This window comes from Pipistrellus kuhlii, unplaced genomic scaffold, assembly GCF_014108245.1.
Source record: "Pipistrellus kuhlii isolate mPipKuh1 unplaced genomic scaffold, mPipKuh1.p scaffold_m20_p_12, whole genome shotgun sequence".
Classification (NCBI taxonomy): Eukaryota; Metazoa; Chordata; class Mammalia; order Chiroptera; family Vespertilionidae; genus Pipistrellus; species Pipistrellus kuhlii.
Genome location: NW_023425427.1, coordinates 35112901 through 35126433, shown reverse-complemented (window position 1 = coordinate 35126433; position 13533 = coordinate 35112901). Strand labels below are relative to the sequence as shown.

Sequence of the window (13533 nt, the reverse complement as noted above, 5' to 3'; positions counted from 1 at the left end):
AATGCCATCCATGTTCCATGCTCGGAGGCCTGCTGTTGATGCCCACCATGTACTGCATGCGCCCACTGATGGTCAGTGCACATCATAGCAACCGGTTGTTCAGTCGTTCTGCCGTTTGGTCTATTTGCATATTAGCCTTTTATTATCTAGGATGCCAAGAGTGAAGTCTGCAAGAATGATTTGAACTCTCTTTTTTAAATCCTCACCCAAGGATATTTTTCCCATTGTTTTTTTTTCTTTTCAGTTTTTATTATCCCCACAGTCCACTGATTTTTTTTAAAAAGCATGAAAGGGAGGGGAGGGGAGGGGAGGGGAGGGGAGGGGAAGGGGAAGGGGAAGGGGAAGGGGAAAAGGGGAAGGAGAAGGAGAAGGAGAAGGGAAGGGAAGGGGAAGGGGAAGGGGAAGGGAAAGGGAAGGGGAAGGAAAGAGAGAGAGAGAGAGAGAGAGAGAGAGAGAGAGAGAGAGAGAGAGAGAGAAGCATTGAAGTGAGAAAGGCACATTGATTAGTTGGCTCCTGTACACACTCCAACAAAGACCAGGGATGGAATCTGCAACTGAGGCACATGCCTTTGACTGGGAATGAAACCAGTCACCCTTTGGTGTGTGGAACAATGCTCTAACTACTGAGAAACACGGGCCAGTTCTGAACTGAAATTTCAATTAGGTATATCAAGGTTTGCCAGGAAGTAGCCTTGCTTAATGGTGAATAACCTAAGTTTTGCAGTCAAGCAGTCCCGGGTATAAATCCCAGCTCTGACTCTGACCTTGGCTAGATAACTTAAGCCTTGTAAGTCTCAGTCCCCTCATCTGTAAAATAAGTAAATGCTCTACTTCATTGTCTAAAGGTCAAATGGAGAAGAAATGTGCATCCATCTCATAGCAAGCCCTCACTAAATATTAGCTATTACACTTGGCTAACCATAAGAGAAAGAACTTTTCAAAAGGGAAAATGTCTACCTCTTTGTCTATAATTTGGGGAATCTCATATGAAACCTATACCATAGTTAGATGGCTCGGAAAACAATTAAGTATATGAAATACGCAGAGAAATAGCGCCAGATCACTTTATTTCCCAGGAATGCGAAGAGGCTTGGACTTTAGGCTTTCTATAGTTAAGCATTTCTGGGGCTGGTGGATTTTTTTGTTGACTTAATTCTTTACTGAGTTATAAGGAACCAGGTAACTCTAAAGCAATAGAACCGTGATAGAAAAGTAATTTAATGACTAGTGTATGATCTCACTTAAGCTATCTCCGGCAAGGGATTCCCTCTTATTTGAGTAACTAAATGCAGTTTTAGCCACTTGAGAGCACTGAGGCCAGAGATGTTGTCTCAGGGCCGTAATAAGAGTAAAGACACACAGTGTGGACCCCTCGAAGGCGCTTTCTGAATTGAAATTCTGACCCCAAAGGCCATCTCTTTGCTTCAACATGCAGATCTAGTGGAAAGTCCCATCATGCTAGATCCAGGAGCCTTCCTGGACACATGATCTGCTGTCACAACCGTTCTGTCTGTGGATATGGTTAGGGACTCTGCAACCCAAAGGGCCCTGGGAACCAACCCTTCAACTTGAGCATGCGGTGACTGGTGAGAGGGTCTTATCTCCTCACTGCGGTCCCGGGTCTCCAGGTGGAAAATGAGGCATAGTGTCCTCCCAGCCTGAGTGGGATGGCGGCCGTGAGCTCACCCAGCTGGGCCTACCCCCGGGGAGAAGAATGATCTGGGACCCAGCGTGAACTCTCTGTGACTGAGCCTGGGTCCATCCATCCCAGAAAATTCAGGAGGATTTGCTGGGAAGGAAATAGCCTACCCCTGGTAGGTAATGGGGCAGGCGGTGCAAACCCAGGGTTAGCAAAACTTCTGGCAAGGAGCACGTCACAGAAACACTTCCTTTCCATTAACAGAGGTGTCCCTGTGCAGCCCATTAATTGCCACAGAGCACTCTTTGTTGCAATGCGGGGCTGTTGCCTCAGCAAGTGTAATGAGTTACCTCCTTCCAAATCTGTCCGTGAGCTAACCTACAGCTCCGAAGTGAGTTATTGGCTTAACAGGACTGTCCCCAACGCTGCCTTCTCTTAGACTGTATGGGTAACATTCAAAACAGGGAAGGCCACTGAAACACGTGCTACTCTAACAGACACTGCTGCAGGGGAGTTTAAATGGGCCACTCGACGTCATCTAAAATGAGTGCACTTTCTTTGACAGGGCTCCAGTCCCCACAGTAAACGTGACCCCCGATCTCCAGCGACACCAACACCAGGGAGGTCTGCAAATCCCTCAGGCCAACAGAGCTCCCCTGGCAGGAGGCGTGTCACCGACTCCCTCCCTCCAGGACAGTTATTTAAGGTAATCACAATTTCTCACAGTTAATTAATGTGGAAATCCTTTTCTCACTCATTTACATCCGCCTTGTCTCGCTAACTCAGGGTTTTTACCCTAAATCTCAGGCACTGCACAAGCCCTACCACATCCTGACTTAGCACACAGTCATTTCTTACTTCTTGAGTCATGTGAAGCTTCCCTTATCTCTTATGCCTGCTGCTCAAATCTGTAAACACTGCATCACCGATTAAGCAACATCTAACAAGATACTGAGTATTTATCAACAACCTTCTCTTTTCTGAGTACTAAAGCTGAAGGAGTCAGACAGACAGACAGACACACAGCCTCTTAGCCCCTTTGCTTTTTCTATGCACTTTTAGCGATTTACATTCAAAGTCCTCCCCAACAGATACACGAAGAATGTTTATACCAACCCTGATGTAAGGTGTCTAACACTTAAAATGAAATTTTAAGGTTTATTTTATAATTTTGTGTGAGGTTTTGGTTTGATAGACTTAAGGCACATACTATGCATAGAACAACCAAAAAATCAGAATCATCTTAGTGATTCCCTAAATCTGGTGGGTTCTGATTTGATTTAAAAAATAGTCACTCAAAGCCCAAAATTCCTTTCCTAATTGTTCACTATGTGGAACTCCAAGCCAGCTAAAGGACCTTTCTTTCTAAGGTACATAGGGTAGCTATGTGCAAAATACATATACACATCTAGAAATAACATAGGCTTACTGAACTCATATTACTACTCTAATGGATAATCCAATGCTGTCACAGAACATTGCCCTCATAATAGCCCCATATACCATTTACATTATTATACTCAAGTCACTGATTAAACAGTTCAAATGCAGAACAACTGAGTCAATGTCAAGGTCATTTTATCCTCCAATAATGGCTTTTAACCCTCCCTTATTTCCTTATGGAAGAGGTTCTCTGCCTCCTAGCAATGAACCAAGGAATTACAGTACAATCATAGAACTAAAGGTTCATAAAGCTAAAAGGAACCTCAAGAGATTTTCTATCCAGAACACGTGCTACTACTTCCCGATCCTAAGCCTTTGACAGACATAAGCAATCAATTTCAGAACTTTTGTTTCCAATCCATTCTCAACAAGCGTAGCATAAGGGACATAAATGGGAGTTGGCACATGAGTGAAATCCTCTTTGCTCTTCTACCTAATCCAAACCCCTCTTCTTTCTGATAAGAAACAAATGCCCAGAGAGTTTAACTATCAGATATACTTTCTTACATAACTTTTTAGAGTCTCATTTACTTTATGTTCTCACTTTATTTTCAAGTTAGACTTTGAGCTCATTTATTCACTCAATAAACCAAAACAATGCCTTACTAACTCTCTGGGTCTAACTCAACAATTCAACTCATGTATTGAGACTACTAGCCATGTGACGGGTGCTGTGGGTACTAAGAGGACCAACACAGAATTCCTTCCCTCAGACTTACGGGCAGTAAGACAGACAGAAAATTAGAATATAGTCTAACTAATAAATACTAAGTAGACATTGGCTCTGTACAGTGAGAGAGCATCGTAATTCTTTTCAAGCTGGTGTCCCTCCCAGGATGCCCTCTTCTGCTAGAGGTCACCTTCTCCTCCTATGGACCAAACCCAGCCATACCCCCTCAGGTTAACCCACTGAAGACATGGCACAGCTGTCTTTTCCCTTCCCCTCCCAATGCTGCTGCCTAGTGGGGGGTCTCCATCTCTCCCTGCCTGGACCTTCACAGTAAACCCTTGGGGGTCAGCCCACCTGCACGTTTGCTTCCTTTTTGGATTCATTTTCCACATCCATCCACCTCAGTGACCTTTTCTAAGCAGAGCTCAGAGCTTGTTACTACTCAATTCAATTCATCCTCAGGATCATGTCCAAACTCGTCAACATGGCATTGCAGGTCCCCCAGTATCTACCCCCGACCTCCTGCGCAGCCTTGCTTTTTTTGTTTTTCCCCTGTCACTTAATCGCACCCTCTACTCCCGTCACACCAAGTCACCTAATTAAAAGGTAGGAAGGGCAGAATTTGGAGGCGGAAAGAAAAGCAAGGCAGGCTCATAGGCAGAGGGGTGAGGGTAGGTCTGAGCCGGAGTGGAGATCAGACTGCTCATCAAATGCCACTGGAGTGATGTTTCTCCACTGCCTTTGAGAGTCCCTTGGAGACACACTGCTGCCCCTTCTCAGTCTCAGTTCGTGGTACAGAACTCCTACTCCCCACTCCGCCTCAGCACTCAGCCAGAGGACCACGACTCCCAGGTGGATCAGCAAGGAGATGGGGTGCAAGACGTAGGAGGAGAAGCAGCCTGGAGGAGAAGGGAAGGAACAGGACCATCCGGTATTGCCAATTATTATCTGAATCTCAGTTTTCTCATCTATATAATCGCAACAATGGCTACCTTATAATTGCACACTTTTTTTCCATAAGCATTTCCTAAGATTTCACTAGCCATGATGGAAATGAGATTAGACAAGGGTAACAAGTAAAATACATACATAGGTTAACTGTGCTAGCCTCCTAAACTGGTATCTCTTTTTGTTTATGATAAAAAAAAAAAAAAAAAAAAAGGTGCCCAGGAGAGCTGATTAAAATACAACCAGACCAAGTCGCTTCTCTGCTCAAATGGTCTTAGGCTACAGCAGCAGTTCTCAACCTGTGGTTCGCCTACGACCATCAGAAAACACACATTTACATTACTATTCATAACAGTAGCAAAATTACAGTTATGAAGTAGCAAGAAAAGTAATTTTATGGTTGGGGGTCACCACAACATGAGGAGCTGCATTAAAGGGTCGCGGCATACAAGGGTTGAGAACCACTGCTCTAGAACCACTCCTCCCCCTCCAATAAACTCCATTGTCTTTTACCAGTTTATTCTGTTTACTGAATAAATTACCTCTCTCCACTTACACAAAAGTTCCAGAAAGACAGGGTTTTTATTGTTTTGTTCACTGCTGTATGCCCTAGCCCGAGAGCAGTCCCTGGCACACAGTAGGTGCCTAATATATACTTGTTGAATGAATGAAAGATTTAAGCGTTGGCTATTGCAGGCACATTCCAAGGCTGAGCTAGCTGGTTAGAGGCCCAGCAGTACCAGGCCTGGGTTCTGCCACAACAAATGATCTTCCTGAAAAACAAGATCTATTTTGAACATTGCGGTACGCAAGGTTCCGTATGCAAGGTTCCGCGCAGGTGATGAGCTGGGCCTGGAACTAGCCTGAGCTGCGGCTCGCCCCTGTCCTCAGGGGTTTCACAGACACATAAAAACAGGCAGAGCAAGAAAGCATATCCCGTGACTCAAAATCAGCACTGCCAGATATGCATCTACAGGAATTCCAGTGCAGGAAGTGCAAGGCTGAGGCAAGGGTATTCCTAAGAACGGTTCTTGGTTGTAGGCAATGGAATCTGAATCTAGAAAGGATTGCTTCCTTGGGTACTCCAAAGAAAATTATTCAGAATAAATAAGCTCGCTAGCTCTGTGGTGTAAGTAACATCTATTTCCTTTCCTGAAAAAAAAAAAAAAAAAAAATCCGTAAGCTAGAAATCAGATTTTCCCAATGACTGAGATAAAGCACAACCTGTCTGGACAGAAAGACCAGGCTTTATGCTGTGAACAGGGTGCGGACCCCTGAGTGCTTTACCAACATTCGGCCCAATATGAGTATTGGGTGACCGGAATTACAATAGAATGCCCTGGCACAGCGTTCTCATCCCGCGATTCTGTGTGAACAGAATTCCCTCTTGAAGCACAAAAATTCTTCCCTCACTGTTTCAGCCTGTTAAATGAATTGAGAATCGAGCTATGGGGCACAAGACAAAACGATTAAGTCTTTAAAAAAAATCATTTAAAAAATATCCTTTAAAAAAAATGAATAGTGCCCCGGAGGCTGGTATTTGGGGAACATATGGCCCATGGGCTGTTTAAGATCCGAGAAATCATTTGGTCTGGCCCTGCCAAGGCATTAGGGGCGAGTTAATTAAATGTTTGGCCAAATATAGCAGGCTGGTTTTTAAGGTGAGAATTTTGTATGGCCCAAGAATGATGTTATAAATATCCAAATGGCCCTTGGCAGACAAAAAAGGTTCTCTACTCCTGGGCCTTAGATACAGCATGCCATCAAACACTCGGATCACCTTGGACTCTGTAGTATAAGGCAGATACAAAGCAGAACAGAAATACCAGGAGACTTTATTTCGTAAGAAAATATTAACTTCCTCAAAATAAAATTATTGCGATTTACCTTAAGATAACACTTATGAAGTGCTTATTCTGTGCTACAACTGTGTGTTTTCACACTATATTAATCAACCCTAATAACAGATGAAGTCATGAAAAATACCTCTATTTTCCAGATGAGGACATTGAGGATCCCAGAGAATGAGAGATTTGGCTAAATGGTAGAGTCTGGTAGTGCCAGAATTCAAATCCAGCATTATCAACTCCAGGCTCTGTGCTCATTCTACTACACCACAGAAGCACGATAAAGAAGCACGATAAAGCCTGTAAGAACTGCCACGAAGGCAACGAAAACTGTCCGTAATAGTTTTTTGTGTAAAGGCCTCTCAGTTGAATAGCCAAGATATTATTTCTAGCTTTGTAGGCTTTCACAGAAATTAACAAATTTGGTTATTTAACTATACAGTCCCATTATCTCCTGACTAAGAATCTGAGAAAAATGTTCAGCAGTTAGTATCTTCTTGTCCATGGAAAGAATGAACTTTCACACCTAATAAAGATATACTATGTCTTGAAAAATCAAAGACTTTAAGCTGCTTCATACTTTTGCCCCTCATTTTAATAATAAAAATATTTGAATGTTGTCAAGGCTGCTGAATTACAGCATGGACCAACATTTTAATGGATGCAATCAGCCCTTCATTATTTAAGAGTTCATACATCTTTAAGATCCACGTGCTAACAGGCCCAGAAGGGAAACTGCATGACAGTATTTGTGATTTTCTGTACCAACTAAGATCATAAAAATAAACTTAATATCATGAACTAGTAAGTTCTTAGGAATGGACTCTGTGTCACTGCTATAAGTTGGCTGGAATTTCACTTCTGGTTAAACTAATGAGATAGCATAAACAGGTGTACTAGTAATATCCACACAGGCCCAGTGCTCCGAAGAAAGGGGGAAAAAAGAGGATCTTGGGAAGTGCCCGTGATGGATGGGTACACTGGGGGTGGCCCAGGCTTGACACTTCTCAGACCAGGAGCAGAAACACTAGGGAACTACCCTGTGTTGCTCCTGGAGGGGAAAATGTCTAGGAAGACTTCAGCTGGGCCTTTACAATGTTTATATGGGGGTTTCTTTCTGAATCAAGATCCTGGGCTCACTCACATTAGAAGTGAAGGGAAAATGACCATCAGGACCAAATGCCAGGTTTACAAAACAGGCAAGCAATCCTTCTTGACTCCAAAGGTGTACCTACGCAACAGGCTCTAATGGCCAGGGGACAACTGCTCAAAACCCTTTCCAAGCCAGCAACACTCGGTTAACAGGCGAGTCTCTCTGGAGAACCCCATGGCTGAAAAAGCAGGATTCCACTTCCACAGGGAATTGGGAGGGAAATGTCAGACTAGGGTTACCCTTGAAAAATGTTCTTAAACAGAGATAGCATCAATTCTGGACTCTCTTCATGAAGAAAACAATCAAGATCCTCTCATCTATTTGACCGCAGGGAATTCTAATGACTGTCTTTGCGACAAGTGTCATTTGAACACGGCGGGGAAAGAGAAATCTTCCCTAAAACCACCCGAAGCCACTTCGCCTTTCTAGGGGGAGACACAGTAGAGGTAAGTGGTCAAGACTTGGTTCTCTACTTCTCTGCTTTCCTCCCACAAATGGCCTCTGCTAAGACAGAGAACGATAACTTATTTACTAGAAACCTGACTTTACTTTGCACAAGTTTCTGGAGGGTTACGTGAGGGAGCAGGCAACCCCAAATATTCTGAGATGCAGAAGTAGCAGCTGCAGAGGGAGGTGCCGACTGCACTCTGACCAGGAATCAAACCAAGACCTCCTGGTTCATAGGTTGACACTCAAGTCCTGAACCATGCCAGCGGGAGGGTCCCAGCTTCTGTTTCCAAGTGGAAGGTGGGGACTTAGAAGGAGTCTCGCCTCCTGTGTGTCCTCACCTGTGAGAACTCAGAGTGAAGGAGACAGAGCTGGCTCCAACTCAAAGAGGAGCATCCCCAGAGCCCAAGTTGTAAAACAGACAACCTGGCAGAAATCCAGAGCCCAAACAGGAACAACTCATACCTCTGAGCAATGGCTCAGACATCCACCCAGTCCAGAGATCTGCCAGGCGTGAATCACTGCAATACATTTTTATTGAAAAAACAAATATGACTTGAAAAATTATTTTCAATAGAAGAACAGTGTGGAGAGTAAGGAAGGTCAGGGAGCCGATGTCTACACCATTGGGGATTAGAGAAGGGGGAAAACAGTTCTGCTAGGTAGGTCTCTTCTCCCCACTCCCATCACCCAGGAATTTGGCACCAATGCGGCAGGTTTTCAGAAACGGGGTGCCAGCAGTCAGTTCGTGCTCGCTGCCTAGGAAGGCACCTTTCCAGACATTGCCCCCTGGGAAGCAGGGGCAACACCCCACTCTACCGCCCTGGCAGTCCAGTCCAATGGGAACTGTAATCCACATCTCTGTCTGGGTAGCGCGGTTCAGACCAAAAATTGGAGAGCAGATACCATTCAACACCCTCTCCCCCATGTTTGTTTCCACTTGGGGAAGAACCAGAACCGAGAGCTACTTGCTTCCTTTTTCCCCTTCCAAACCCTTTTGATAGTTTTTTTTTTTTTTGGGGGGGGGGGAAGGGGTAAAGCAGGACCCGGCAGCTCAGCTCCTGGGGCACCCATACATGGGAGCTCCAATGAGCTTTGTTCTTCTTCCCGTGCACAAAACAACACCGTGGGCGAGGCAAGCTCCCGCGTGGGGTCGCTCCGAAGCCACGGGGACCCGGGCACTGGGTGCGCACGCCCGGCCCACCCCTGCACCCGCCCGCCCGCACGAGGCCTGGGCGCCGGGGCGCGTGCCATTCCGCTCACCTAGCACCACGGCGGCCACGGTGGAGAGCAGCAGCCAGTTGTTCTTCAGGAAGCGCTTGGGGTCGCATCCCTTCCTCGCCAGCTTCTTCATGGCGGGCGGCAGGGCTCGGGGCCGCCGGGGCGGCTGCTACAGCGCGCGCGGGGCTCGGGGGTGCGCGCCGGGGCCGCGGGGGGATCGGGGGCCGGCGGGGCTCCGCGGCGCAGAGAGGAGGCGGGACGCGGCGGCGTCGGGGAGCTGCGGGGAGAGGGTGTGAGCTGCCTGCCGTCCCCGCTGCTGTCACCGCCGCCACCTGAGATCAGTGCGCCGCGCCTCCTGCGCCTCCTGCTCGGTGACTGCGCGGCGGGGCGCCCGGCTCCTCCTGGGCGGCGCGCGTGCCAACCAGCGAGAGGGGAGGGCGGAGCGGGCCGCGGGAGGCGGGCGGTGCGTGTGCGGCGCCCGCGGGGCCGGGGGAAGCCAGCCGTGGGAGCGCGCCCTGCGCTGGGCTGCAGCCCAGGAGCTCCTCCGGGGACTTGCGGGACCCCGCCTTCTCCCGGAATGTCTCGCCTTAAAAAAAAAAAAAAAAAAAAAGTCTGGCTAGGTTTTCGCATTTAGGGTTCCCTCCTCAGCGTAATCCAGAGCGGGAGGAGCCACTGACCCCTTTGCTTTGGCCTTGACCCTGCACACTCCTTCTGGTCCCCTTTCTCCACACCAGCCATTGTCAGCGCATCCCTGGGGAACGTGGCGCTCTTCTGGGCAGGAGGAGTTGGGGGGAAACTGAGTTCCCTCTTGGGTCCCCTTTGCTTTCCCATGCAGCCTCCAGGAGGAGGGAAAGGAAGAGACCTGGACTTTCATAGGGGATCCCCTCGCCCCCTCGACCCCAGGTATTATTAAGTCTCCTCCTTGAGTGGCGGGGAGGTGAAGGGCCAACAAGACCATCTGTGGACCCAGGTCTTGGAACAGGCCCTCTTAGAACTTTACTTTTCCTCCTTGCGAGTGGTTCTGTGGCTGACAAAGGCCCCAAAACTGTGAGTCTTGGCAGAGAGGTTAGGACTGAGATCCGGTTCTGAGGAGTGGGCGGGCCCCATCCTAAAGCCAAATGGATTGGAAAGGCTGACAGGAGAGTTGGGGAAAAGAGGTAAGGGGTCCCGAATTTACTCTGTACTGCGGAATCGATTTCCTAGTTCTCTTCCATTCTTCTAGCCAGTGTTTCACCGCTGTTGGTTATACAAATTCGTTCCCTCCTCTCACCACATGTCCACCTTCACAGCTCTGGCTGCCTTCTCTTCAGATTTACTAACATTAGGTAAGCCCTGAACCTGTTTGGCTATTGTGGAGTCTACTCTCTGATTGGGGAAGTAGGAGGATCTCCCCAGCTAGGGTTTTTTTTGTTTTGTTTTTTTGTCACTAAAATCTCACAATTAGAACTTCATTCTTTTGGCTTAAATTGATACAGCTATCTTTGAAGAGATAATACACTAAGCTTCACAAACCATATGCACTTTAGTATGAATGAGTTTCCTTTCCAGAAAGTAAAGGAAGGGTAGAGGGATATCAAGGTCATTGTGTGCTGAGGAAGGCATGAGGAAATGCCAAAAAAAAAAAGGAAATTCAGAAAGAGGGGGACGTAGATTTTCACCCCAGAGTAAAAAAGCTGGAAGTACTCAGATGTCCAACATGAAAGGAATAGGAAATATTATTATGGAACTGCCATGGGATGGCACATTACGCAGCCTATAAAGCTCATAAGGAACTTTTTGAACTTTCTAAACCACATGTTATAGTATTTTGAGGGGGAAGATTAAAATTGTATATACAATTTGATCACAACTTAAAGCAAACATGTAAAACAAAACCACAAACTTAGAAACATGTCTAGAAGGACATGCACCAAAAATTTAACAACGGTCATCTTTGAGTGATAATATCATTATTGATTCTTTTTGCTTTCTATCTTTCTGTGTTTTCAAAAATGTTTATTTAGCACACCCATGCCTATTACAGTTGTAATGGCAGTATTTAAGAAGTACTAGTAAACAGATCCCAAAGGGGGAAAGGGGTCATATGTAATGCTTTCAACAATAAAGAATTTTTTAAAAAAAAGAAGTAAACAAACCCTGAAGAGTGAAAAAAGTAGGACAACCTAAAACGAACTTTTTACATCATAACTTTTTGAGGTATAGTAAGAAAAGTACATCTCAGTTTTCGGAGTAGAATATCTAGGTTTAAATCCTAGCACCACTACTTATCAGCTGGGTGACCTGGGCAAGTTGCTTAAACATTTTGTCTCGGTTTTTATATCTGTAAAATGGAGGTATTGTGAGAATTGAATACAATGCGTATAAAATACTTAAACCAGCCCTGGCCCATGTGGCTCAATTGGTTGAAACGTTGTCACATACATCAAAAGGTAGTGGGTTCAATTCTTCGTCAGGGCACGTATCCAGGTTACAGGTTCAATCCCTGGTGGTGGGGTGGGTACAAGAGGCAACCAACTGATCTCTCTCTCTCTCTCTCTCTCTCTCTCTCTCTCTCTCTCTCTCTCTCCCTCCCTCCCTCCCTCCCTCCCCCCTTTCCTTGCTCTAAAAAACAACAATAAAGTTAAATATAACAATAAAGTTATATTTAACTTTAAAATTTTTAAAAAGACTTAGACCAGTGTCTAGACCACAAGAATTATTATCACTAGTTTTCCTTTGAGTCAACCCTCGCTCTTGTTGCCTGCCTTTTGTGTATATATCCAGAACCACTTCAGAACCACTTGTATATTGATTGATAGTAATTGCCCTTTAGAATTGCAATGAACCCTAAATCTATTGCACATTCATGCCCAAAGCCCATATAGTACACATCTGTTTGTTGCTTATTTAAATTATAGAAATTTAAAATAGTGCAACATAAAAAAGTCTAAATATATACACTCATTTTGAAATAATGGAGATCTCCTAAATAAATCTAAAAAGTTCAAAGTGGGTGGGCCAAGTGAATTATAAACTGCATTTATGCTATTGCTACATGGCTGTTCCTCTTTAGCTGGTAATAAAAAATAATTAGTAAGCAAATAGTTCTAATGCACTTATGTGCTAGGCATCTTTTTAAACCACTCTACACATATTAACTCATTAGGATTCCTGAAACAACTTAATGAGATAGGGACTATTGCTACCTCATGGAGCCATTTGAAGAATTAATCAAATGAGATCTTGTGTATTATCATCAACTTCACTCTACAGCTGAGGAATCTAAAGCAAGAAGAGGTTAAGTAACTTGCATAAGTTCTCTTCATTAGTAGGAGGAGGAGCAAGGATTGGACTAGGTAGTCTGCCTCAAACTAAATGCAGCAATCCATGCCTTAAACTTCTGCCTCTTATCTAAGGAACAAATACAGAATTGTTGTGGGAAAATTACTCTTGAATTATGTGAATTTTACTTTATGCAAGACCTTCAAGAACCCAGCCACCCGTAACTAAGATGTCCCAACATGCTGTGCTCCACTGGAAACTGCATGCATTTCATAGGGACAGTGATTGAATTCTCACATTTCTGTCTCCATTGCTGCTACTGGAGCCTAATTCTGTATGATTTATTTACTTAAAATGAGGAGTGGTATAGGAAGCAGCATTTTGGGGAAGGGGTAGAGTAGAAACCCCATGGGATAGTCATGAACACAAATGATCTCAAACTGGACATGTGTTAAAAGGCATTTTCCTCTTCTTGAGGGAACTTGAACCCTCAGATCCAGGAACGAAAACTTCACTTTCCTGGGATACAAATTTAAAGTCAAATAGAAAGAATTGTTAGGAGTCTTCCTTTCCCCCAAAAGAATGTTAACATCTCCCTTTTCCAGGTCCCTCAGATTCCTTTCTCTTGCTGAAATACACCTTTGGTCAGTTCTTACTAGATTAAATTTGGCCAGTGTGGTTTTTAAAGTATTTTTTTAAAAAAAAACATTTTAGTAACTCTAGCATTTCCTTTATTGTTATTCTTTTATTATTATTGTTGTTGGCTCATGAACTCTTTTGTTAGTTATTACAGAAAGAAATCTTTGACTTTGCCACACAAAGTTAAAGCAGCAGGTAACAGCCTGGTTTTACATGTCAATTGCTATAGAAATGAAAAAAAAAAAAGGCATTCAGAAACAAAATC

At 44.8% G+C, this 13533-nt stretch overlaps 1 protein-coding gene across 10 annotated transcripts in view; it reads right to left on the bottom strand.

Moving 5' to 3' along the window:
* Window positions 1-9641, bottom strand: part of SLC1A1 (solute carrier family 1 member 1) — a 66475-nt gene extending 56834 nt beyond the window's left edge. For 3 of the 10 annotated variants that reach the window (XM_036433945.2, XM_036433943.2, XM_036433942.2), the window contains exon 1: window positions 9411-9634. In XM_036433945.2, coding sequence (XP_036289838.1) covers window positions 9411-9501 — 91 coding nt within the window. In that variant the 5' untranslated portion in view covers window positions 9502-9634. Of the gene's footprint in view, window positions 1-9410 lie in introns of all 10 variants that reach the window. The other 7 variants (XM_036433939.2, XM_045580164.1, XM_036433947.2 and 4 more) reach the window with 6 other exon arrangements.
* Between the last annotated feature and the right edge of the window lie 3892 nt (window positions 9642-13533).